Source organism: Notamacropus eugenii, chromosome X (genome assembly GCF_028372415.1).
Source record: "Notamacropus eugenii isolate mMacEug1 chromosome X, mMacEug1.pri_v2, whole genome shotgun sequence".
NCBI classification, from domain to species: Eukaryota; Metazoa; Chordata; class Mammalia; order Diprotodontia; family Macropodidae; genus Notamacropus; species Notamacropus eugenii.
This window is the reverse complement of record NC_092879.1, coordinates 97,888,445-97,912,220: the sequence shown is the minus strand read 5'-3', so window position 1 is coordinate 97,912,220 and position 23,776 is coordinate 97,888,445. Positions and strand designations below refer to the sequence as shown.

Here is a 23,776-nt window from a genome sequence, read left to right as displayed (position 1 = left end):
CCTGTACTCAGCACTGGGATTACAAAGGTGAGGAATGAGAGAGTGCTACAATGCAGGTTTGCTGGGCCACAAAGTGTCAGAGGAGCATCTGAGGAGAGAAAAGAAGCAGGAGGCTTGCAGGGTTCGCTGAGAAGGCCCATAAAGGAGGAAAGTGAGAGAAGTCTAGAGACGAGAGGTACAATTGGGGGATTCGGAGGTATTGATTTCCATGAACTGGAGTTGACTCAGAGCCCAATTGAGAGGGGCCTCGGATTCCAGAATGAAGGGGCAAGGCCAGGCCTGTGGAATCAGGTGGGCTGCACAAGGCTTCTCTACCGTTGGAGACATAGCTGCCTTTCAAAGCTACTGTGCGGGAAATGGGCCTTTCTACTCCCTGTGTTTAGAGATGAGAGTTACCAGAGCCCCCAGCCTACCTTACTTTCGCCTGTGGGGACTTGGGATGCTGATTATGAGTCAGAAGCATGTGATGTGGCAGCCAGATGTATGAGCTAATGCTCTCTTAGGCCACATCAAGAGAAGGCCAGCTCTCAGGGAGCTGGAGGCCCAGCATCCTCTGCCCTGGGTAGGTCAGAGATGGAGCCAGCGTTCAGCAGGGGGTGCTGCTGTTTAGGAGGGACGATGATGAGCTAGAAGAGGGTCTACCAGAGGGCAGTCAGGTTGGGGGGGGGGGGCTGGAGTCCATGCCATGTGAGGACAAAGACAACTGGGCCTGTTTAGTCTGGAGAAGGGAAGTATTTAGAAGCCTGTCATGTGAAAGAAAGATTGGTCGTCTCTTGCTTTCTTGAGGTGAGGCTAGGAGCAACAGGTGGGAGAGACAGAGACAGAGGCAACCTTCAGCTTGCTGTAAGGGGATACTTTTTAACCATTAGAATGACCAATTCACAAGTGAGAGCAGGCTGCGTCATAGGGTGGTAAGTTCTCCATCCCTGGAGGTATCCAAGTCAAGGAGAGGGTAGGGATGCCAGAGAGGAGATTCTTGCGCTGCTGAGTGGCTCAGATGCCCTCTGGGAGGGGGCGGTCCCTGCCAGCACCAAGTGTCTGATTTTGTAAACATTTGTCTCCATATGCCAGGGATACAGTTATCCTTTGACCATCTATCATGTGAAGCAGGATGCAGCCAGGGCTGTTCTCCTGGGCATTGGTTGTTTTGTTTTCATCTTCTAGTTGGAAATGGGGCTGGGGAACCTTGGTGGGTGGAGCTGGGCTTCTCAGCTGAGTGATTTGGGGTAAACCGCTTGCCCGCTTTGGGCTTCAGGCTGGGCAGAAGAGGCAGCAGGCCACTGGCCAAGGGGCCCTGGTCCTATCTCTGCTCCCTCTGAGCTGGGGAAGCCACCTAAGCTCCCAGGGACTCAGTTTCCTGGTCAAGGTAGGATCTGAGGTTTTACATCCTGGATGATAAGAAGGCAGGAAGCAGTGAGTCTTCCCTTTTGGTTTGGTGGCCGGTGGTCACTTTTCTGGTTTGGGTCCCAGGAAGGGGCTAGGCTCAATGATCTCCAAGCATCCTTCCATCTGGCAGGGTCTTGGATTCTGGAGAAGCACAGAGCTGCTTGGCTGGATTCTCCTTGTGCTCGTTACTGCCAAACTTGGGAGGTGCCCAGTGCTCCCTTTTTTCCCTCCCTGGCACGGGTTTCTCCAGGGTCAGAGGTCATTGCATGTTGGAGTTGACAGGAGCCTCAGAGATGATCTGGTCTAACCTTGTCATCTTGCAGGGGAGGAAATTGAGGCAGCCCAGAGAAGGAGGACAAGGACAGGCTTCCAGGCCCTCCAGCTGGGCTTGGAGGTGGGGCCTGGGGTCACTTTCCATCTCTGGGCCTCAGGTTCCTCCTCTGTAAGATGACAGGTTGGACGAGATGACTTCTGCGGTCATGACCTCTAGCCCTCTGATCTGCTGCTCACAATTGAGTGTGAACCCCTCATTTTACAGATGGGGAGACCGAGCACTGAGCCCAGGGCCCTGCACATAGTAGGTGCTTGATAATTATCTTTATTGAGTTGAATTGAGTTGCTTTGCAGCTGGAATTGTTTCCAAACCAAAGTGCTGCCGCCCTCCCCTCCCCCCCAGAGAGCCCGCCCTTGTGACAAGGCCAGCGGGCTGCATCAGTCCTTCCATTTGCCAGGGCTGCTGGTGGAGGCCTCATCCAGTGTGCTGAGGGCTGGAAGCATGGGGCAGCATCTGGCCTCTGATGTGGCACTGCAGGGAGCAGGGCTCTGAAGGCTCTCAGTATGGCTTTGACCCTGGCTGTACTGTTTCTAATTCTAAGCTCAGAGCTACCTGGGGCCCCCCACTTCACCCCATCATTTCCCTAAGGCAGAAGTCGAAGGAGGGGGGAAGGGGAAGAGAGGGAAGTTGGGGTTGGGCTCTCTGGCCAAAGAGCAGTATTGGCATGGGCTCAGGACCCCTGCCCCGGGCTTCCCTTTGCTTCCCCTTTGCCCCCTGGCTTCCCTGCGCCCCATCCCCAAGCCAACTGAGCCGAGGTGCCCAGAGCTGGGCTGCCGTCTGGGAACCTGGAGCTCTTTCTCTCTCGGAATGGCTGCCGCTGCTGCTGCCACTGCCTCCGCCACCCCTGCTGCTGCTGCTGCTGGTGGGGGTCACAATGAGGAGAACCATGGTAACGATGATGAGGACAGCAACGACAACGGTGAGTCCCCCTGGTTGCTCTGCAGGGAATCCCTGAGCAGTGGGCGAGGCTTCTTCAGACATCCAACATCACGAAGCTGGAACAGAAGAGGAATCCACAGGCTGTGCTGGACGTCCTCAAGTTCTATGACTCCAAGGAGACAGCGAACAATCAGAAATACATGAGCTTTACTTCTGGAGGTGAGCAGCCTCTCCTTGGAGGGTCCAAGGGCCCTGCCCAGAGGACCCTGGGGGCGGGGCAGGAGGGACAGGTGTGCAACCTACTTTGGGTGGGGAGGAGGGAGCCTCAGTGCCTCCTAAGGTCAGAGTGAGCTTCCTGACCTCCCCTCTCCATAAGGCTGTGCTTCCAGGGTGGTGGGTTGAGGCTCCCAGCTTCCCATCCTCCTCCTAAGAACATGGTCAGAAGTCCTGCAACCTAGTAGTTGGGCTGACTGCTGTGCGTACCTGGCCTCGGTTAGTCCTTTCACTTCTCTGGGGCTCCATTTTAGGGATGAACCTGAAAAATGGGGAAAGTTGCAGAGGAAAATTTGAGGCTCCATGTCAAGAGAGTCCTACTGGCAGTGAGAGCTGTCCCCCAGCGGGACCCAAGCTGCCTTTGGGTGTGTGGAGGGGGGAGGCTGGGTGGCCACTTGTGGAGCTTGTGGCTCAGGGAATTCTGTGGGGGGATGATGTGGGCCCCCAGCACAGAAGACAGGCCTGGATGTGAAGAGCCTTGGAGGACCCCTTCTCTCAGCATCTCTCCTGAGGCCCTTTCATGAGGTCCTCCTGGCCAAGGTGTACCCCAAGCAGCTCTGGGAACTTTGTTCAAAGGTTTTATTGAATCTTCTCCCCAGTAATATCACTGTCATTCCCTGATAATGACCCCTCTCCTCAATACAGCCCTCATGAAGCGAAAGAAGCTGACACTTTGGCCATGGCTGACCCCTCTAATTCAAAGCCTGTTTGCTGAGAGGCGGGAATTCTGGTTGAGCATCACTCCCCTGAATCTATGACTGGTCCTGCCTTCCTTTCTGCTTATGTGGGGCCATGCCCTTCTTAACCACTCTGATCCACAGCTCTTCCACCCTCAGGGGCTCTCCTTTGTCCATTTGCCTTATTCTCTTAGCCTCTCTCTGTCCCTGCCTGCTGCTACAGACCTGCATATCCCTCTCACCCTGGTGGGTGATGAGAGAAGGAAAAAGGATGGCAGGCTGGAGAGAGGATCAGGCCATCAGAGGCTGGCGAGCCCGGAGAAGGGAGCACCCAGAGGCGCTCTCCCAGGGAGCAGGGATTCAGCTCAGGAAGAGCCAGGAGCCATGAATGGGGGAAGCTGACTAGTGCTTCGACATTAGTGAACCTCCTAAGTGGCAGAGTGGGCTGGGCCTTGACCCGCTGTTGGGCACCATGTGTTTTGGCTGGGGATTGTGCTCACTGGCCTTGGGGCTGCTGGCCAGATCCAGCTCCCTAGTCTGAACTTCTTTGTGAATGTGGGCTCACTCCCTCCCCTCTCAGTATACTGGGAGTGAAGGAAGCTTGGATGTGGCCACCTGGTGGGCCAAGCTGACCCAGGAATCTCTGAAAGCTGAAGTGGGCATGTCAGAGCTTTGGGGTCAGAGTCCACCCTCCCGATCAGCCGGGGGGGTGGGGGTGGAGGGGTTGGGGGGAAACTCCTGCCCAGGAGACCTAGGCAGCCCAGGTGGCCCAGGCCACTTGGGGATGGCTGTCACCGGGAGCTTCCTCCTGATATCCAGCACTGATCTGCCCCCTCCCCCCCATACCTTCCCTTCATGGCTCCTGGTTCTGCCCTCTGTATCTCAACATTGAGGAATCATTTATTAAGTACCTGTTGTGTATCTCCTTCTCCCTGTGCCCCACCCCTGCTAGATAAGGAGGCACCTTTCTTTGGTTGCCTTTGCATTGGTCTTGAATCCTGGGCAGGGCCTGCAGTGGTGGTCCTGGGGTTCTGCAGAGGAGAGGGGCTCAGTGACGTCTCTGCTTTGTTTTTGCTCCTTTCAGATAGAAGTGCTCATGGATACTTAGCAGCCCACCCTTCGGTAAGCTACCACTGGAATTGTTCTGCCTCCTCTTCGTGTCTACTGGGACGGGTACAAAAGATTTTAGGTGTAGAACCACAAAGACCTTAGGGCTGGGCTTGGAAAACCCTTAGCGATCAGGGAGTCCAATCAGGGAGTTAGTGAGGCCCAGATGGGGGCATGTATCCGGGGAGCATCCGTAGTTCTCAGCCAGGGGTTGACAATCTTGCAGACGTGCCCTTGCCTGAGGACCTGAATGGCAGAGTTGGAAGGGACTTTAGACACCATCTAGTCCAATTCCCTTATTTTCTCTTGTAATATTTTCAGCAGGGCTTTCAGTTGATGTTTTTGCATCACTAGCCCTTCCCAACAAGCTCCATCCTGCCTTTATAAAGGGAAGTGGTTGAACCAAATACATGGGTCCGTCCACCATAGCTGTCTGGCTCAACCATGATACCTCATCTGTCTTTTGAGGTGACTGATCCCTTTTACTGCAGGTGCTCAGAGACCGAGAGAGGACTTGTCCAAAGTTCTATACCAAGTCTGGTAGATCCAGGCCGGAGCCCATATCTCCATTATCCCAGCTTAGCATACATGGAGCTGGAAAGCTGAGCTCAGAGGGGGCTGGTTGAGGCACTCTGATTGGCCCCCTTGGAGACAACACTTTAGCATCTTAGAGATGTCCCTTGATTCATTCTGATGTTCTGGCCTCCTACCAGAAGGGGGCGACCAGAGGGACCCCACCACCCCTCTGTCGGTTGCTGCTGGCATTTGGAAATCAGTTTGACAAATTCACGTTTCTTGTTTCCTATTTCTATTGCATTGTTTATCATAGGACCCAGGACTCTCAGAGTTGGAATGGACCTCAGAGGCCATCCAGTCTAACCTCCTACGTAGGGCCGAACATTCCCAATAGGTGGTCAGCTGGCCGGCCGTGAAGGGGAAATCACTACCTCCTGGCATAGCCTGGCCAATTTCTGGACATCCCTGATTGTTAGGAAGTTTTTCCTGAGGTTGAATCGAAATCTCTTCCCCTGGAGCCCCCCCTGCCCACTTTGGGCCCCCTTTGGGCCTGGCTCTGCCCTCCAGGGCCAAGCAGATTGAGCCTGATTCCTCTGCCCTGTGCCAGCCCTTCACATCTTTGCATGTGTTTGATTTCCATCGCAAAACTCACAGCCCCAGTGCATGGCAATAGTGCAGTTGTTAGGGGTGAATCAGGGCCTGTGTTAAGGAGGCCACTCTGGGGTAAGATGCTATTGTCAATGATCCACAGCAGACTTTGATTCCAAGACCAGCTTCCCTCTGTTACCTGGATACCTCAGCTGCCGAGGGAGTGAAGGCTCAGGTAAACATTGGAATCAAACCATACGGCCAGAGGATGGCACCCGAGAGACCATCTCGTTCACTTTCTTGCTGATGTGATGGGGGCATCCTGCTCACTAATATGAGACACAATTAAGAGCAAGGTTGAGAAAACCACCAACGCCTAAGTATGACAAGGTACCCCCGCTCGCTGACCTTTCATGGTTCATAGAATGACAGAATGTCATTCAGTCATTCAGCCAATACGACAATGTGCCTACTCTGGGTGAGAGGCCAGATTTTGAGGCAGTGTGATTGCAGAGGCAAGATCACTGGACCAGGAGTCAGGGAGACCTGGGTTCAGATCCCTCTCCTGACTGACTAGGAGCATATCCTTGGAGAAATTATTCAATCTCTCAGAGCCTCGGTTTCCTCATCTGTAAAGTAGGGATAGTAATGCGCGTAGTACTTGCCTCCTGGCATTGTTGAAAGGGACAATTTAGATAATATTTGTCAAGATGCCGTGTAAGTCTTCAAGAGCTCTGTAAAAGCCAGCTCCCATTAGGTAAGGCATGAAGCTTCAACACAAGCCTGGGGAGTTAGAATATGCTATATTAAATGTGTGCATCAGAGGGATCCACAACTGAGCAAGCTCAGACAGGGTTGGGCATGAGCACGTGGGGAGGTGGGGCACAGAGGTGGCAGAGTCCGGGGGGAGGGGGAGGAGAGAAGACTGGCAAGGTGGGATCAAAGTTTGTTCGAGATAGAAGGGCCCTCAGAGACCCTCTACTCCAACCCTTCTCATATTACAGAGGAGGAAACTGAGGTCAAGGGAGGGGAAAGTGCTTCTCATTACAGTTATCCATATTATTATCCCTAGTCACTCCCATAATTGCAGACATGGGATTAGAACCCAAGTCTTCTGACTTCCAGGTCAGGACTCTTTTCTCTTTCTTGATGTTGCCTCCCATATCAAATAGTTTCACTCTTTTTAAACTCAAAGACAACTAATTGTGTTGCTTCCTTCTGGGAAAAAAGAATTCCCTTTTAATGTAACCTATTTGTTTTACTTAGTTGTTTTAAACACTCTGTTGTATTTAGCCTCTCTCTGTACTTTGGGCACATGTTGCAGTGGAACAAGCCCTGAAATAGCAGTCAGGAGACCTGGATGCCAAAGTTCTGGCACTGACTTGCTCTGTGTCCTTGGACAAATCTCTTCCTTTTCTAGGCCTCAGTTTGCCCCCTCTGTAACATGGGTCTCTGAGGTCCCTGCCAGTTCTGACAATCTCTCATTCTATGAACTGTGAAAGACCAGGTGTACCTCATTGTACTTAGGTATTTGGAGTTCTTTTAATCTTGCTCTAGACTGTGTCTCATAGTGGTGAATGGGATTCGTCCATTGGGAAGGGGGTGGACTTGGGGGTCTCTAAGTCCCCTTCTGGCTCACATGTTTTTTAATTCTATATTTTGAATCCAATGTTAAAATGACATGTCAATCTACTTGCAAAAAATTCCTGCCTATGGGCCAGCATGTCTGTTGAAATGTGTCATTGCCCCCATTAGAAGAAGAAAGATAGGGAATGATTTCATACTGAATGCTTGGTTGGTGTTTGCATTGGTAGAGTACAAAAACAGCGTCAGAGCCTCCCTTGGCTCCCCCGGTGTCTGAAGAGGAGGATGAAGATGAGGAAGAGGAGGAGGAGGAGGAGAATGAGCCCCCACCAGTAATCGCACCACGCCCTGAGCACACAAAATCTGTAAGTTGCCCCAAGCTGCCTGACAGGTATTTCCCCTCCTGAAGTCTCCCCAGGCCTGTGGAAGTACTCACTGGAAGAGGGCTGCTGAGGGATGTGCAGTAGCATGTCCTCAAGGGGCTTGTAGCCTCACTCCACAGGAAGCTGGGCTAGAAGTCAGTGGCACTGAGTGCTCCTCTGTGACCCATTCTGCTTCTTCCCCCCACCAATGGAGAGTGCCAGCTCCTGGGGTGGGGGAGGTGGGCCCCTTTGCCCTTGGTTAGCCTGATCCTTTGATGACAGACCTGATCCCTTGCCGGGCCTGTCCTGGGAGGCTTTCTGGTCTGATAGAAGCTCCTGGAAGAGAGTGAGAGCTCAAATGTGGGCCATCTGTCCCTTTGCTGGTTACTCTCTCCCGACACCCTCCTCTGAGGCCTGCGTTTCCTCGAGTGAGCTATGGAGAGAGTAGTGTCTGGGCCATTCGTCTCCCAGGGTTGTCGTGGGCCACAAATCAGACATGGCAGGTAAAATACCTTGTTAATACATGAGGAAATGTTGGCCAAGTGATGTTAAGTGGTTTTCCCAAGGTCATACAGCCAGCAGGGGTTTAGACTCAGATCTGTTGGTGCTCAGAGCAGGGAAGGGGTCAGCATGGGTTGGAGCAGGCTGAGAAGGATTCTGGAAGGGTAGGAGTTGCAGGCCAGGTCATATCCAGTCAGGGAGGCTGGAGACTTGGGGATTTGCTAGAGAGGCAGGAACGGGGGCCTGGGAAAAAGGATTTGGGGGTGCTATTGACCCAGCATATCTTTTTTTTTTAAGTTTTCTTAATGGTTTTTTCCCCCTTTGGTGAGTACTTAGGGTTAAATGACTTGACCAAGGTCACATAGCTAGTGAGTATCAAGTATCTGAAGCCAAATTTGAACTCAGGTCCTCCTGCCTCCAGGGTTGGTGCTCTATCCTCTGCCTCACCTAGCTGCCCCTATAGTTTTCACTTCCTGATGGACATAGTGCCCCCTCTCCTTTAAACTTCCCCATTTAGGTCAGGTAATGGCATGCCTTATCCTACACCTATAGTCTATCACTTCTCTGATGACAGGTGGAAGGAGGCTGATGGGCTCCTAGATCACCAGTTGAAGGGACCTCAGACCACTTCAGTTGTCAGCAGATTTTTCCAAAGCCAGATCACTTGAGACCAACCGTGTGAAGTCTCCCTTTCTCTTTAGAAAATTCATCCCTTCGCCCAGTAGCCACTTTCCCAGGAAACATCTCTTTTCACAGTGGTTTCACATGTCTTTCAGATTTATACCCGTTCTGTGATGGATGCTGCTCTGCCAGCAACTCCCCCGAAGGAGGCTTCTGCCCCCACGGCAGAGAACTCCCCCTCCAACACTCTGTATAGGAATGCAGACCGGCAGAGGAAGAAGTCTAAGATGACGGATGAGGAGATCCTGGAAAAGCTGAGTGAGTGCTTGGCTCCCCTCTCCTCACTCTCTGGCTCTCTCTCTGGTTGGCTGGCTCTTTGGGGGGGGGTGGGGAAGGAAAGACGTTTGTCACTCAGCTTGTAACACCCTCAATGGGGCTTTGGGCCTGTTTGGTCCAACCTCCTCTTCTCTATAGCATCCCAGGCTCCCAGAGCTAAGAGGGAACCCGGAGGGGCCGTGGAGTCATGGGATTTAGAGGCAGAATCACCCTCCCTGTTATGTTGGTGATGGAGAAACTGAGGCCTAGAAAGGTCATAGGGCCATAGATTTAGAGTTGGACCTCAGAGATCATATAGTTCAGGGGTCAGCAAACTAACCTGACCCCTCCCCTGCCCCCTGACCCTCCCCGCCTTGTTTTTGAACAGCCTGCAAGCTAATAATGATTTGGACATTTTTAAAGACAATAACACTTTATTTAAAAATGTAAAAACCGTTCTTAGCTGATGATGTACAAAAACAGGCACCAGCCAGATTTGGCCCATGGGAAGTAGTTTGCTGAGCCCTGATTTATTCTAACCCTCTTATTTTACAGATGAGGAAACTGAGGCTCAGAAAGGTAGAGTGACTTGTCCATGATCATGCAGGTAGTAAGCGGCAGAGCCAGGATTTGAACCCAGGTCCTTCGACTCCTTATCCAGCCACCTCATACTCTTGCCCAAGGTCACACAGCTAGTAAATAGCAGGGCTGGGATGGAAATGCAATTCCTCTGACTCCAAATTAGCTGCTTCTTCCACTAGCCCTCCTCTACCCCAAGCCTCTCTGTAAGATCCCTGACAAATGCTCATTCAGCCTCTGCTTGCAGACTTCAGGGATGGGGAACTCACTACCCTTCTAGGCAGCCCATTCCATTTTGGGACAGCTCCAGCTGGGAGGAAGTTTTTCCTTCTATGGAGTCTAAGTCTTTAACCCCATTGCTCCTGGTGCTTCCCCTTGGGGCCAGTGGGTTCAATGGAACTCAAGAGTGACAGGGTCTAAATGAGGCCATCCTGAACCAAGTCTAGTACCCAAGCCTCCTGCTCTCTAAGGGGATGTGAAGGTGCACTCAGTATAGAGCAGCTGTTTGTTTCCTGAGGCCCTGAGCAAGGCATTCATTCCCCTGGGTGGTTCCCTCAGGCAGTGACCCCTTAGGGGTTTGGGGGCCTCATTCCCCTGTGCTGTTGACCAGCCTGCGTTCTTTGTCCCTTTTCTCCCTCCTAGGAAGCATCGTAAGCATTGGGGATCCCAAGAAGAAATACACGAGATTTGAAAAAATTGGCCAAGGGTGAGTGAGGTCCTGCAATTCCTACAGGAAGCATGGGGGGTAGGCTGGGGTGGCGAGGAGAGGCTGGCTAGGAGGAGGGTGCTGGAAAGGAAAGGATGATCATTATGGTGGGCTGGTGAGGGAGAGGGCGTGGAAGCAGAGTTTCCCAGAGGAGGTGTGGCACTGGAGTCAGGTTTAAAAGCTGGATGAGCAGTCAGCAGGTAAAGAACAGGCAGGAGAGCACAGGGTATGTGCCCACGGAACTTACCTAGGAGGCAATCTGGGGGCAAAGCAGGGAGCAAAGTGATTTATTAGTTTACAAAAGGATGAGCTCCTGCAGGCTTCACTGGGTGGCAGGGAATTGGTCTCAGGTGGCTGTCTGATAACAGAGCCAGTAGTGCCTGGGCTGGCCATACACTCCCCCCTTCTCCCCCCCCCCCCCCCCCCCCCCCCCGCCCCGGTCTGTCACTGACAAATGGGAGACCCTAGGCTGGTCACTTCACCACCATGGATCCATTGCTCAATAGCTTGACTTCTGGCCAGCATCGGCTTCCTCACCTGTAAAAAGAACCTTTTCACCCTAAATCCTGGGATGCTTTCAGAATGGCCATCCTGGGGCCCCTGGGTGGAGAGTGAACACTCCCCTCTCTATCCACTGCCTAGCCACGCTTCAGGGCCTGGTGTATATGTACCCTCCTTTCTTTCCCCCCTGCCCATGTAGTCCCTGTCTGTGTCCCTCCCTCCTCCCAACCAGTGAGGGGGTGGAAATCACTCAGCAGGCAGAGTCAATTCAGTTCAATCCAACAAGCAGTCATTAAGTACCTATTATGTGCAAGCACTATCCCAAGGCATTGGACACAGAGACAAAAACAGAATCATCTCTACCTTCAAAGAAATTACATTCTATCTGAGAAAAATACTCCAAGATGTCTCCAAAGTAAATCCAGCATGACTTCTGAGCACTGGAGAGATGAGGGGAGTGGGCCCTCATCCGAACCTTGAAGGAAACTGAGGATTCCAAGGTCTGGGAAAAGGCAGAAGATGGAATATTGGGTCTGGGGAAGTGTAGATGAGTCTCCAAATTGGCTGGAAAATTGAGAGTGTCGAGGCTAGTGATGTGGGATTGGCCTGAAAAGTTAGGTGGGAGTCAGCTGGAGGACTTTGTGTTCATCCTGGATGCACTAGGGAGCCCCTGCAACTTCGTGAGGAGAGGAACGTTTTGGTCGGACCTGGGCTTTGGCAGTTGGGGAGATGACAGAATAGAGAGGAGAGAGGCCCTTGGAGTAGTCTAAGGGATAGTGCTGAGGGCCTGACCTAGCTCTGTGACTCTGGGAGCAGAGAAAAGGGAATGGACAGATGAGATAACCTGGAGGGAGACTAAAGGGTGCTGGAACCAGAGCCCAAAACTCAAGGCATTCCTTGGTGATCTTGGTTGGCTGTCCTGGGCCTCAGTTTCCTCACTTAGAAAATGACACTTTCTGAGGTCCCTTCCAGCTCGTGATCTCTGGTCTTGTGACTTAGCAACTTACTAGAGGTGGGGGAGTGAGGAAGAAGGAAGAAAGTGAACCTCAGTGCCACCAGTGGCACCCATGAGAGAATGGATAACGAGTATTCAGCTGGCACTGTTACTATGGCCCCAGTGGCCAGGCCTCCAGCTGCTGATTTCACTCCCTGAGTCCTGGAAGTATGGAGAGAGCACCCTCCTGGACAGGGGGGCTGGCACACACATCGTTAATGAATTGACATTATTAACACGTTTTTAAGTTGAGATAACCAACAAAGCAACAAGTTCAGCCCTAGGTTGTAGAGATTGAAGAGGCATACGTGGCCACTCAGAAAGCTGAACGGTGGGCTGAGTTGGCTGCAGAGCATTCCACTGGTGCCCATGTTGCCAGCCACAGGGACATTAGGAGGCAGGATGGGTTTGGAGGAGTTCTGATTGAATGCCTACTATGTGCAGGGGGAGAGAGAAAGCTTCAATAAAGTGAGGAGCCTGCCTGCAGGAGCCTCGGTTTCAGACACTCACATAGCAGCTTCAGGAACACACTTCTGATGTGAGAATGGTGGAGGATGGAGATAATAGGGTTGGAGGAGCCATGGTCTCAGAGGAGGAAGGAGGACTTTTGAGCCAGCCTTGCACTGAGCCCTCTTAATCCCTCCTTTGCTTTCCAAGGGGCAGAAAGGCAAGCAATCAGGCCCATTCTCCTTCCTTGGTCAGTCATTGAGCTCTTTTCTCCATTCTCCCCTCCCCAGGGCATCAGGTACTGTCTATACAGCACTGGATATCGCCACAGGACAAGAGGTAAGTGCTACCATCTAACCACTCTGCAGGGAGCCTAGACCTGCCTGGCCAAGGGCCCCTGGCCAAGGCCCTGTGGAGCCCAGGCCTGCCTGGCTAAGGCCCCTGTGCCAGCCCTCTCTGCAGAGATGCTGGAATTGTTTCAGAGGCTATTGGTGAGGGGAGCCCTCCTGGATTGCATTCATGCTTGGATCTCCAATGTCCTCTCAGGTGGCCATAAAGCAGATGAACCTCCAGCAGCAGCCCAAGAAGGAATTAATTATTAATGAGATTCTGGTCATGAGGGAAAATAAGAACCCCAACATTGTGAATTATTTAGACAGGTAAGCACTTCTTTGCTAGGGGCTGGGCCTGGTGGCGGGCGGGCCTGGTGGCTGGCATAACCATAGGTACCTTCTCCAGAAAGCCTTCAGCTTTACGGAGCTCTCATCAAGGTAAGGGCTGTGGGTGCTGTTGACCTTTTTATACGGTGAGGAACATTGAGGCTCCAACAGGTGAACTTACTTGCCACAGGGTGTCATAGGTAGTAGTAACTGCTGGGAGCAAGCTTCGAACCCAGTTTGTGGTGACCACAAGCCCAGCTGTCCGGCCCCTGTGATAGGGAAGCTCCCATTTTGGCATTCTTCAGTTTGGTGAACAGCCAGCTGCCCACCCCACATGTGGAGAGAGAGGTCTTGGCCCCAAGCCTAGAGCTCCACAGGGGAGTTTTCTCAGAATAATAGGGAGATTGCTTAGACATTGGAGATGGTCTCTCCACACCTGGCCCTGTAATCATGGGCGCTCTTGGACATGGTCATGAGTTCCACGCCTGGGAGATGGGTAGCCCCAGAGAAGGGCATGGGGTGGGGTAAAGATGTCCTGGGGAGAAGGCTCCATGTCCCCATGCAAGTGCATTCTCCATACGGTTGGGTTGAGGTTTGGTCCCTTCTGCTCATCATGACAGGAGAGGGCCAGAGTGGGCTTTGCTTTTGTAACCCAGGGGCATTCCTGGCTGGGAAGCACTTCAAGACAATGATTGTGGGGCAGCTGGCCTCCAGCAGCAAGGCACTCCACATGATGCCCAGGACTCACGAGCCTGATGCCTGTTAGTTAACTCATCCTCCCCCGAGAAGAATAGCCATCAGATGGGGAAAATCTGGCGCGAGAGTGGGGTCTGTTTCAAGCTGGAGCCAGTCTTGACTGCCTCTCATCCCGGGGTTCAGTTCTCTTTTTTGTAAGCTGACAGGTTCTTGGATTAGGTTCATCATGCAGGCATGAGCTTAGAGCGGGAAGGGACCACAGTGACCAACCCTTTCATCCAGCACAGGACAGATGGAGGCCCTGAGCATCTGAGTCTCCCCGCCTCAGACTGCTGGTGCCTAGTGGTACAAGTGCACCAAGAGAGGAAAGAAAGGCTCAGAATGTTCTGGGGCAGTCTGGGACCTTGTGCCCCAGCAAGGCCCAGGACATGAGCCTCACTCACCTCAGGGAGGGACAAACACACCTGGAAAACCAGGCTTAGCCATAGCTCTGTGCTACACCTAGGCCTTGCCTGTGTCTCTAACTCTCCCTCATCATAATACAACCAGTTCACTAGTTTAAAGGCTGAATTCAGAAATACCAGCCCAGAAACTTGGCTGCCTCTAGACCCCATGAGAGAGGAGAGGCTAGTGCCTTCTTCAGTCTCCTTGATTTTGGTAACAGCAGGGAAGGGATCTGCCCATTCAGGCCCATCAGTTTGAAGCCAGGTCTTTGCACTCTAGACCTAACACTCCCACTTGTGCCATGCTGCTCTCTAGATGGTCTCAGAGGAGCCTTCCTTGCCACTCTGAGGGGCATGATTCTTTGTCATCTGAGCTGTGTAGAAAGCCCATATGAAGAATTCAGATGAAGCTGAAATTGTCCAGGTGGGCAGTCTACACTGCCAGGGTTCACTGCCTGTTCCTGGAGATTCATTGCCCTTTCATTGCCCTGAACACTGACCTTCTCTCCTTCCCATTTCTTCCTCTCTCTCATGTCTTATCCAGAGGGCAACCATTGTGCCTTGGGACCGCCTGGGTTTCCAGCTTGTCCTTGGCATCATTCTAGAGTATAAAACATGGATTGTCAGAGGATAAAAGGACCTTAGAGGTCCTATAGTCCCGTTTAGAGATGAGGAAACTAAGGCCAGAGAAGATGAGTATCTTGCCTGAGGTCACAAAGACACTAAGCAGCAGATTCTAGATTTAAATCCACGTTCTTTGAGTCTTGAGCCAGTTGTCCCAGATTCGTGACGGGTACCTCCTTAGCCCCACCCCTTCCTTTGCTCCTCACAGCTACTTAGTGGGTGATGAGCTGTGGGTAGTGATGGAGTACCTGGCCGGTGGTTCTCTGACTGATGTCGTCACGGAGACTTGTATGGATGAAGGCCAGATAGCAGCTGTCTGCAGAGAGGTAAGAGGTTAAGACATGCCCTGAGAGAGGGGAGTCCCTGGCCCTGGGAATGATGGCTTTCCAGAACAGGGTGTCTCCTTCAGCATATCCTTTCCCCATTTCTCCCCCTGGTGCATTCTAGCCTCCTGCAGGGCGTTTTGGGACCCAGTCGGGTGCCCAGCTGGGGGTAATCCAGGAAATGCTCCCAGCCCTTTAACTAACAGGATGTTTCTGCTTCAGTGTCTCCAGGCTTTGGATTTCTTGCATTCAAACCAAGTCATCCACAGAGACATTAAGAGTGACAACATTCTTCTCGGGATGGATGGCTCAGTCAAGCTGAGTAGGTGCCCAGGGGATGCCCAGGGGTGGGGGTAGGTTGCCTGCCACTGGAGTGAAGCCCTAACTGTCTTCAAGAAGGGATCAGAGTGGAGAAGCTGACCCAACTGGGGCTTTGGCAAGGGTAGCATGGCATCCCATTCCCATGCCCCCTGCTCTAAGGCCATTGCTTCAATTCACTTCCATTCAGGAGGTACAGTGTGTCAGGTGTGTAGATACAGAGACAAAAATGGAACTGAGCCTGCCCTCACAGAGCTTCCACTTACTGTGTGGGGGACTGGCCAGCTTCTGCTGCTCTATGTGGTTCTGTCACAGGAGTCTGGTTCCCCCCACTATCCTATCTGGTTTATGCCAGCAAAGTAGCTTAACAAATAGCCCTGGCTGAGGCCTGATTGAGCCCACAGTGATTACTGGAACAGGTTTTTTCCCTCAAAACTGGCTTTGTCCGCCTCCTTATACTGCTTATGGGATTTCCTTGCCACTCTTATTTGAATTGGGCTCTTCAGGGGCAAGAAGACTCACTGGGCAGTGCCCCTTGTGCAGGGTTCTACTTTAAGAAAGTTGGGGGTCATCCTAAGCTCCCTTTGGCCAGGTGATCTCAGGGGTGGCCCTGAGTGGCACAGAGCCTGGGATGTTTCCTGAATCCCCAGAGGAGGCCAACTTGTGTGGGGAGCAGAGGAGAAGGGAAAAGATCTAGGATTCCTAGAAATTCAACTGACCTCAGTTTTCTTATCTGTAAATAGGGATAATTGTACTTCCACCTCCCAGGGAGGTAGAGGGAAGCTTCCCCTCCCAAGGAAGGGTGGCAGAGCCACGAATGTGCTTCTTGGAGAGTCGTTGGCATTGAGTTCATTTCTCAGGCTCTCTAAGCTACTCCTGGGCCTGCTCAGGGGACTCTGGGTCCTTGCCCTGTCTGTTGGCAGAAGCATCCAGAGGACCCCAAGGAAAGGAACATGGTAGGCCAGAGGCTGCCAGTTCACTGCTCCTTCCCAGTCAGTGAAAGCCAAGGGACTCAGTACAAACTTGCCTCCCTTGGCTTTGCCTGCTCAAGGATCCAGTTTGGGGAGTGAGAGCAACAGGAACTGGGCCTGTGATTTTTCTGGTAGAGGGAAGTCCTTCTACCAATACAGGTGGGTACTGTCTCTGGAGCACTAAGAGACATTAAGTCATTTGCCCAGAGTCACTCAGCCAGTGTGTGTCACAGGTGGGATTTGAAGCCTCCCCACCTCTTGTTGGCTTCCCTTGACTAGAGGATCATCAAGAACATCCTTCACCTGAGGCCAGGGTGAACGGCCTGCTGAGGCAGCCCCATCGTGCTCTGAAAGTGTTCCTTTGGGAGGATGGGGGATGAGGGACACATTTCATAGCTAGACCTGGATCTAACACTGTTCTCTTCTCCATAGCTGACTTTGGGTTTTGTGCCCAGATCACCCCTGAACAAAGCAAAAGAAGTACCATGGTGGGGACTCCCTACTGGATGGCTCCTGAAGTGGTGACGAGGAAGGCCTATGGCCCTAAAGTGGATATCTGGTCCCTTGGGATCATGGCCATAGAAATGGTGGAGGGCGAGCCCCCATACCTGAATGAAAATCCGCTCCGGGTAAGTGGGATAAGGAGTCCCCCTACTGCCACCCTGCCCACAGCTCAAGGGTTGAGTGGGGATGATGCTGACTGAGGCTGGTTCTCCCCCAAACAGTCTCCATGCAAAGGCTTCATCCAACTTTTCCTAAGCAGTGAGTGGCATCTCCTCGCTGTGGGCTGGCCAGCCTGGGCTTGTGTGGCAAGGCACATGACATTGTTAAGGGGTCCCCTGAACAACATCATTACTTGGCTTCATGTATTTCAGGTCCAGAAGGTACCTCAGAGCTAGCAAGTCTACTCTCCCAGGCCTCCCACTAACTGCCTGTGGAACCATGGCCCAGTTCTTTGACTTCTCTTGGCCTTAGTTTCCTCTTCTCTTAAGTTGAGCAAACTGCATAAGGAGGCCTCTAAGGGCCTTGGCAGCTCAGCCAGTCTGGAATTTGGTCCCAGCAGTGGCAGGTGAGCCCTGTGTCCAAGGGGCTGGCCAACTCCTGAGGGAGGATGATCTGCCTGAGCAGCTACAGCTTGGACAGACTGTAGCAGGGAAGCCTCAACCCTTCTAACATTTTCAGGCACTGGCCTTCGCCAGGCTGGGCCAGGAGCAAGGAGGAAGCTCTGTTTGGCCCAAGGGATCACTGCCTCCTGCTCTGGGCTTGACCTGTGCCCAGAAATTCAGGCTCCCTGTCTAAGACTTTGCCTCGGTATTTGTAAGCTCCTGTGCCCACGGGGAAGCAGCTCAGAGAGGCTCCCTTGAGGCCCCGTTCCCATGGCTTCCTCCTCAGTCAGAGGCCCTGTCTGTGTACTGTGGACAGATGGTTCCCTTTCATACATGTTGGCTTCCTCCAACACCTCCCACCCCCCAACGTGGGGACTAAAGCAGGGACAGGTAGCGGAGGTCCTATGGAGTGATGTGCCCCAGGAACACGCTAGTTACTTTGGCTCAGTGCCCCACTGCCAACTGTTAGAGAGGAGAGGGCCAGGCCAGGCCCATTCCTGGGAATTCCTTGGGTCTGTCACCTAGATCTGGCCAGACAGGCCCCAGTGGAGAAGCTAGCCCTCCTAGGGTGTAGCAGCATGCTCAAGCAGGCTTCATATCGGGGGGATACAATTAGAGAGAAGGTGGGGGTGTGGCAGGGCAATGCAGAGGGAAGCGAACCCCTCCATCTCCATCTCCATCTCCCCTGTGTCCTGTCCTGTGAGCTCCCCTGGGCCCCTGTAAGTGCCGAGCTTCAGCTTGGATCCTGGCTCTGCTATGGACCACGTGCTCTTAGACATTTTGCTTCCCTTCCCTGAGCCTCTGTATCCTCCTCTGTAAAAGGAGGGTTTGGCCTAGCTGCCTTCTGAGGTCCCATCCACATTCTTGATCTTAGGGTTCTCCCAGGTGGAAAAGGGCCTTCTTGTCTGCATTCCCAGCACCTACTGTAGTGCTCTGCACACAGCAAGAGCTTGCTGAACCTTTGCTGGATTGCCAGTCACATCACAGGGCTTGGGTGGAGGAGGGGCTTCTGCCTCATTGTCTCCTGTCTCTGCCCAGGCCTTGTACCTCATAGCGACTAATGGTACCCCGGAGCTCCAGAACCCCGAGAGACTTTCTCCTGTGTTCCGAGACTTCTTAAACCGCTGTCTGGAGATGGATGTGGACCGGCGAGGCTCTGCCAAGGAGCTTTTGCAGGTAAAACAAAGAGAAGGGCGATGGGAAAGATGGCAGAGCCCCCTGGGTCCCTGGGTCTGCCTGCGGCATTGATCAGGTGAGGTTCTATTTTCAAAGTGGAGAAAGCTTTGGATCTAGAAAAAACTTTTGGCTCTTCATGGAACCAGCTCCAGCAGAGTGGCCAAGACCCTGGGGTAGGCGTCTTCCTGCCCGTGGGACCCTGAACAAGTCACTGGGCAGACAGTAGTTTCCTGCTCTGGAAAGGGAGGGAGTCAGCCTGGTTTTTTTGTTAATGGCTTTGATGCCTTGTGTGATGCGTCATCATCCTGTTTCAAGTCCCTACATTCTGAGAGTCTGTCCTACTCTCTGCCTCCCATTTCTGAGATGGGTAAATTGAAGTCCAGAAAGTATCAAAGGATCACAGGAGTGTCGTGTTAGCCTTAACAATGCCTTTCAAGGTCAGCAAGCCCAGCCCTCTCATTTCATAGGCTCAAAAAAGACACCTGACTGTCCCAAGGTCACATGGGTAGGAAGGAAGGCTTCAGAGCAGGTACTTTTCCCACCATACCCCACTGCACCTTCTTTGCAAGTGAAGGACGTTGTATGTGGTCCTAGAGCAGCTCCTGAGGGGCCAGGCTTCCTGCCCCCCACTCGTGTGTTGTGCCTTTTCAGTCTCCTCTTGTTTTTCACCCTGCTAAGGACATGCACACAGGGCTTGGTATCTTGGGTACCCAGCATCCCTGTGGACTCAGAGTCCAGGTTCATCTATGGGAGTGGGCCTTGCAGTGACAAGGGGCCAAGTCTTTGTGTCAAAGGTTTTGAAGCCCCTTTAATTCCTGGACTTTGGGGAGTGTGATGAGACTCCCGTGTTCAGCTGTCACGACTTGCCAGAGTTTTTTCAGCATTTCCCTGCTGGGACACTGGGGACACCTGAAGCAATCAGACTTTGCCACATGGAGCCTTTGGTCAGTTAGTGAGCAGACCAAGCGAGAGGACAGAACCCTTGGGTGTTGCTAGAGCAGCATCCCTGTGGGAAGTCTCTCTCAGAAGTCACACCCATGTGTCCAACACATGGTTTGGGGCCAAGTAACTGATAGCTTTGTCTGGACCATCTCGGGGGGCCAACCATGACCTACAATGGTGACTGCATGTGCTGACTTCACCGCTTCTAGCTTGGGCAACAGGGTCTGAACCAAAGACTGTAGGATAGGGAGTCAGTCATATGTGTGTGCGCACAGCAGCGGCAAGATGAACCTGATGTCAGGTTTGTGCCACGTTGAGTTAGGGCAGCTGTGAGCCTTCCAGTAGAGCTGTTGAGCCCAGAGATAGGGGACTGAAGCTAGAGAGAGATTTGGGACTGTATCTGGATGAGGAGAGAGGGTGGGTAGAGAAAAGTCAAGGCCTGATGGCTGACCTTGTTGGCATGTCTGTACAAAGTGGTCCTTAGGGCTAGGAGGCAAAACAGGCAGCAGGGAAGGGAGTTCTCAGTGAGGCCACAAGCTGAGGTGCCATCGAGGCAGGAAGACAAGAGACAGGCCACCAACTTTGGCAGTTGTGATGGTAGCGCTTGGCTAAAGAGGTGCTTTGGGTAACTGTCCAGACTCCTACCAGGTCAGTGAAAGTTGGGGTGTGACCAGTATAGGAGCCTGAGGTGCCAGCTCTGTGGTGCTCAGTTCTGGGAAAGCATAGGATGACCCAGGGTGCTGTAGTGGAGTCAGAGGAGCCAGGTTCAAGTCCCAGTGCATCATCTTGGCCAAGTCCCTTCCCATCTCTGGCCTCAGTTTTCCCATCTGTTAAATGAAGGTCCTTTCCAGCTCTCAGGCTCTGGTCCTAATGGTTTTGCATCGGGGGGGACCCAGGTGCTTTGCAATGAAAAGCAATGTGGATTAACATTATCATGTAATGGTACAGAATGGAACCTAGCAGAACACCTGTGGTATTGAAGAGAGTGACATCCCAATAATGCTTGATCTTTTCCTTTTTTATTGCAGCATCCATTTTTAAAACTAGCCAAGCCTCTCTCCAGCCTGACTCCTCTGATCCTTGCCGCAAAAGAAGCGATTAAGAACAGCAGCCGCTAGTGAGGAGAGGGAGGGCCTTCACCCGCCCTGGCCCTGGCGCGTGGAGAGCCAGATCCCCACCAAGACTCTGTAGGACCTCACTGACTGGGCTGCAGCCCAGACAGACAGACAGACAGACAAACCGAATTTGGATGTCCCCAGTGTAAGGGGCATAAGGCCTTCCTAGGAATGGAGTCTTTTCCCCTACTCCCTCCTCTCCTATACCTTTGCCAGCTGGAGCCAGCTCAGGGCTGCATGGGGCTACAGGGGGAAGCGTCTCCTGGCTGTTTCCACCAGCTGCCCCAGTAGCCAGGAGCAGCCCTCCACCATGGGCTGGCTGCCCACGTACTTCCTTGTCAAATGCCTGGCTTGTTGCTTTTCTCAGTGTCTGGTCTGCTTTGGCATTAGAAAAGGAAGAAAGGGCCCCTCCGGCTCTCAGATGGCTCCTGCCCATCTGCCCACCTGGCTCCCGTTCCCACATTCAGTTTGCCTGCAGTAGGATGGACAGAAAATAATGGCTTGGCTGTTCCCAAAGAGGCAGAATGAATGTGTTGTGAATGAGACCTCATCTGTGACCTCAGCCCTTGAACCCTGCTTTGCTTCCCCTTGTCCTACCCACCCCTCTCCGAGTTTGGGGCCTCCTTCCTTGGGTCAGCTTGGTTTGTCTCACTCTTGGTCTGCATTTGCCTTGGGAAAGTTAGCTTGTCACATTTATTTTATTTTTTAAAGGCAAAAGCTAAGTGTGTTTGGGAAGATCTGGTTTGGGAATTCCGCTTTCTGCCTACTACCCCCCCTAGCTTCCCATGTTCCCAGATGCCTGGAGAGGGTTGCAGAGATTCACATGGCAAAGCCTGTTCTGCTGGGCTCACGCCTGAATTTGTCCCTTAAAGCCACCCAGGAAGGCAATCCCGGGGGCCACCAGAAAGATCTCCATGCTACCTCTTGACTCCCTCCATGTGTGGTGGCACTTAGGGACCTTGCCTCTGCCCACCCCCTGATGGGGTTGAATCATTTTTATTCTGATAATAATTGTGCAAGGCAATGATTTGTGAATTTTTTTTAAATAATAAAAGGATCTTGTGAGGAGATACCTGGTCAGCACTTGCTCTGCTAGCGAGCTGGGGCAGGATCTTTGCTGCTGACTTCATGTCCCTTTGAGAACTGGGCATTGCTGTGGGTACTGCCCCCTCCTCCAGATTCTCCACAGACAGGTTTCAGGTTAGGGCGTTTGCCATGTTCACCATTTAGCAACTTTGCCACATGCCTTAGTGAGAATCTGTTTCCTTTTCCAGAAGAGTTCCCGAAACAATTTCACCTGAGAACCTCACTGAGGCATGCATGGGTGGCACTCTTTCCTGGCCTCTCCCCAAAGACTCAGCTGCTAGCACATTTTGGTTTCCTGGAAGGAAGGGATGGAGAGAGTGAAGGAAGGAGGATGGATGGGAGAGAAAAGAAAGGGCTTGCTTCTTTTTTTGAGCTCATTGGCATCTTGAAAAGATTTGGACGGTTGGGTCCTTGAACAACTCATGGTTTCTGTTGAGGAAAGCTCAAGATTTGTAGCATGTCAGGCATTGTAATAAAGTGTGTCTGAATTCAGGCTAGGAAGTAAAGGGGTAAGTGAGGGTTTCTTAGTCTGTGGGCTCCTTCCTATCATTCACCTAACCATCTATTCATTCATCCACTTCCCCATCCCTTCACCCATCCATCCATCCTTCTGCCTCCCCACCTCTCTCCTCTCCCATCTATCCCTTTTTCATCCAGAAGTCCATTCATCGATGATCCACCAGCCACCTACTCATACATTCCCTTTCCAATTCTCTCTTCCAAAGCTCCCGTTTCCTTTCCAATTTTTTCCTCAAGCACTTTCATTCCATTTACAAAAATATTTTTCAAAACCTCTGCTTTAAACTCTTGCTTAGCTTCTTCCAGGAATTCTAGTTTGTGCCCAAGCCGTGTTTTTCTCTGAGCCTTTACTTGTAGATGTTTTGGAGTCACTCTCCTCTCCTGCCTTTGTGTCTTGAGCTCATTATGGTGGGATTCTTTTTCTGTTTGCCCATTCTTTCAGCTTTCTTCCTGACTTTGGACATGATGTAGGACTGGGCTCTGCTGCACTTTTACCCATTCATCCACCTAGCCATTCTCCCATTCACTCAAGTGTCTGTCCGTCCTACCCATCCATTCATCTGTTCATTTGTCTGTCCCATCTGCTCTCCATTCATATGTCCGCTCGCTCATCCTGCTACTAATCCATCCAAGATCTCTCTCCCCACCCATTCACCCATTCACTCATCCATTCATTGTTCCACCTATACATCCATCAACTGACTCACCCACCCATTTTGTCATCTCTGACCCTTCATCCAGCCATGCCTCTACCTACACATTCAACCATCCCCTGAAATGAAAGCACAGTCTGTGGGGAGTTTAGGCTAAGCCCTTGGGGTCACCCCCCCCATTGGGGAGGTGATTCTGGTTCCTTAATTTCCCATGTGGATATCAAGTTTGGGGGACGTTGACCTCCCAGGAAACATCCAAAGGAGAGAAGCAACAGACAAAGCCAGGAAAGTGTGTAGTCCTATCCCTTGTTTGGAGCAGCCTGTGTGTAGACTAGGCCCTGGGAGATTCCAGGCAGCTGCTTGAGCTAATGAGAGGCCTTAACTTTTGTTTCAGTTGAAAATATGTATTTGTATTTTTCAGTGACAGATGTCAGTTCTTTCCATAGAGGCATAAGATGCTGTTGGGTCGCTGTGGAGGGATGGGGATGCTATCCTTGGTGGGCAGGGGGGGACCCTGAACTGGGTTGACCAGAAAGAATAATTCATGTCCTTTGTGTGCCTTCAGGGCCTTTCCTTGAGGTCACTGCATGTAGCAAAATGGCTGTTCTTCTGGTTTCTCCAAGGTCCTTTCTGACCACTGCTGGGCCACAGAGGCCGATGGTAACCTATGTCTATAGGCGTGCCCTCCTAGCAGACAAATGGATGTAGCTGCTTATAGAGATATTCTGATAATCACCTGTTTTCTCAGACCCATCCTTCCATGGTGTTGGACAGC

At 52.1% G+C, this 23,776-nt stretch overlaps 1 protein-coding gene across 10 annotated transcripts in view; it reads left to right on the top strand.

The window, feature by feature from the left end:
• PAK3 (p21 (RAC1) activated kinase 3) overlaps positions 1-22,608 on the top strand; it is a 76,772-nt gene extending 54,164 nt beyond the window's left edge. For 2 of the 10 annotated variants that reach the window (XM_072625737.1, XM_072625741.1), the window contains exons 4-18: positions 1,925-1,963; positions 2,665-2,818; positions 4,634-4,671; positions 5,924-5,995; positions 7,575-7,709; positions 8,984-9,146; positions 9,699-9,722; positions 10,365-10,428; positions 12,661-12,709; positions 12,917-13,029; positions 15,001-15,118; positions 15,338-15,437; positions 16,837-17,033; positions 18,549-18,686; positions 20,657-22,608. In XM_072625737.1, the coding sequence (XP_072481838.1) occupies positions 1,925-1,963; positions 2,665-2,818; positions 4,634-4,671; positions 5,924-5,995; positions 7,575-7,709; positions 8,984-9,146; positions 9,699-9,722; positions 10,365-10,428; positions 12,661-12,709; positions 12,917-13,029; positions 15,001-15,118; positions 15,338-15,437; positions 16,837-17,033; positions 18,549-18,686; positions 20,657-20,746 (1,494 nt within the window). In that variant the 3' untranslated portion in view covers positions 20,747-22,608. The remainder of the gene's footprint in view (positions 1-1,924; positions 1,964-2,664; positions 2,819-4,633; positions 4,672-5,923; positions 5,996-7,574; positions 7,710-8,983; positions 9,147-9,698; positions 9,723-10,364; positions 10,429-12,660; positions 12,710-12,916; positions 13,030-15,000; positions 15,119-15,337; positions 15,438-16,836; positions 17,034-18,548; positions 18,687-20,656) is intronic. The other 8 variants (XM_072625744.1, XM_072625746.1, XM_072625738.1 and 5 more) reach the window with 7 other exon arrangements.
• The last annotated feature ends 1,168 nt before the right edge of the window (positions 22,609-23,776 follow it).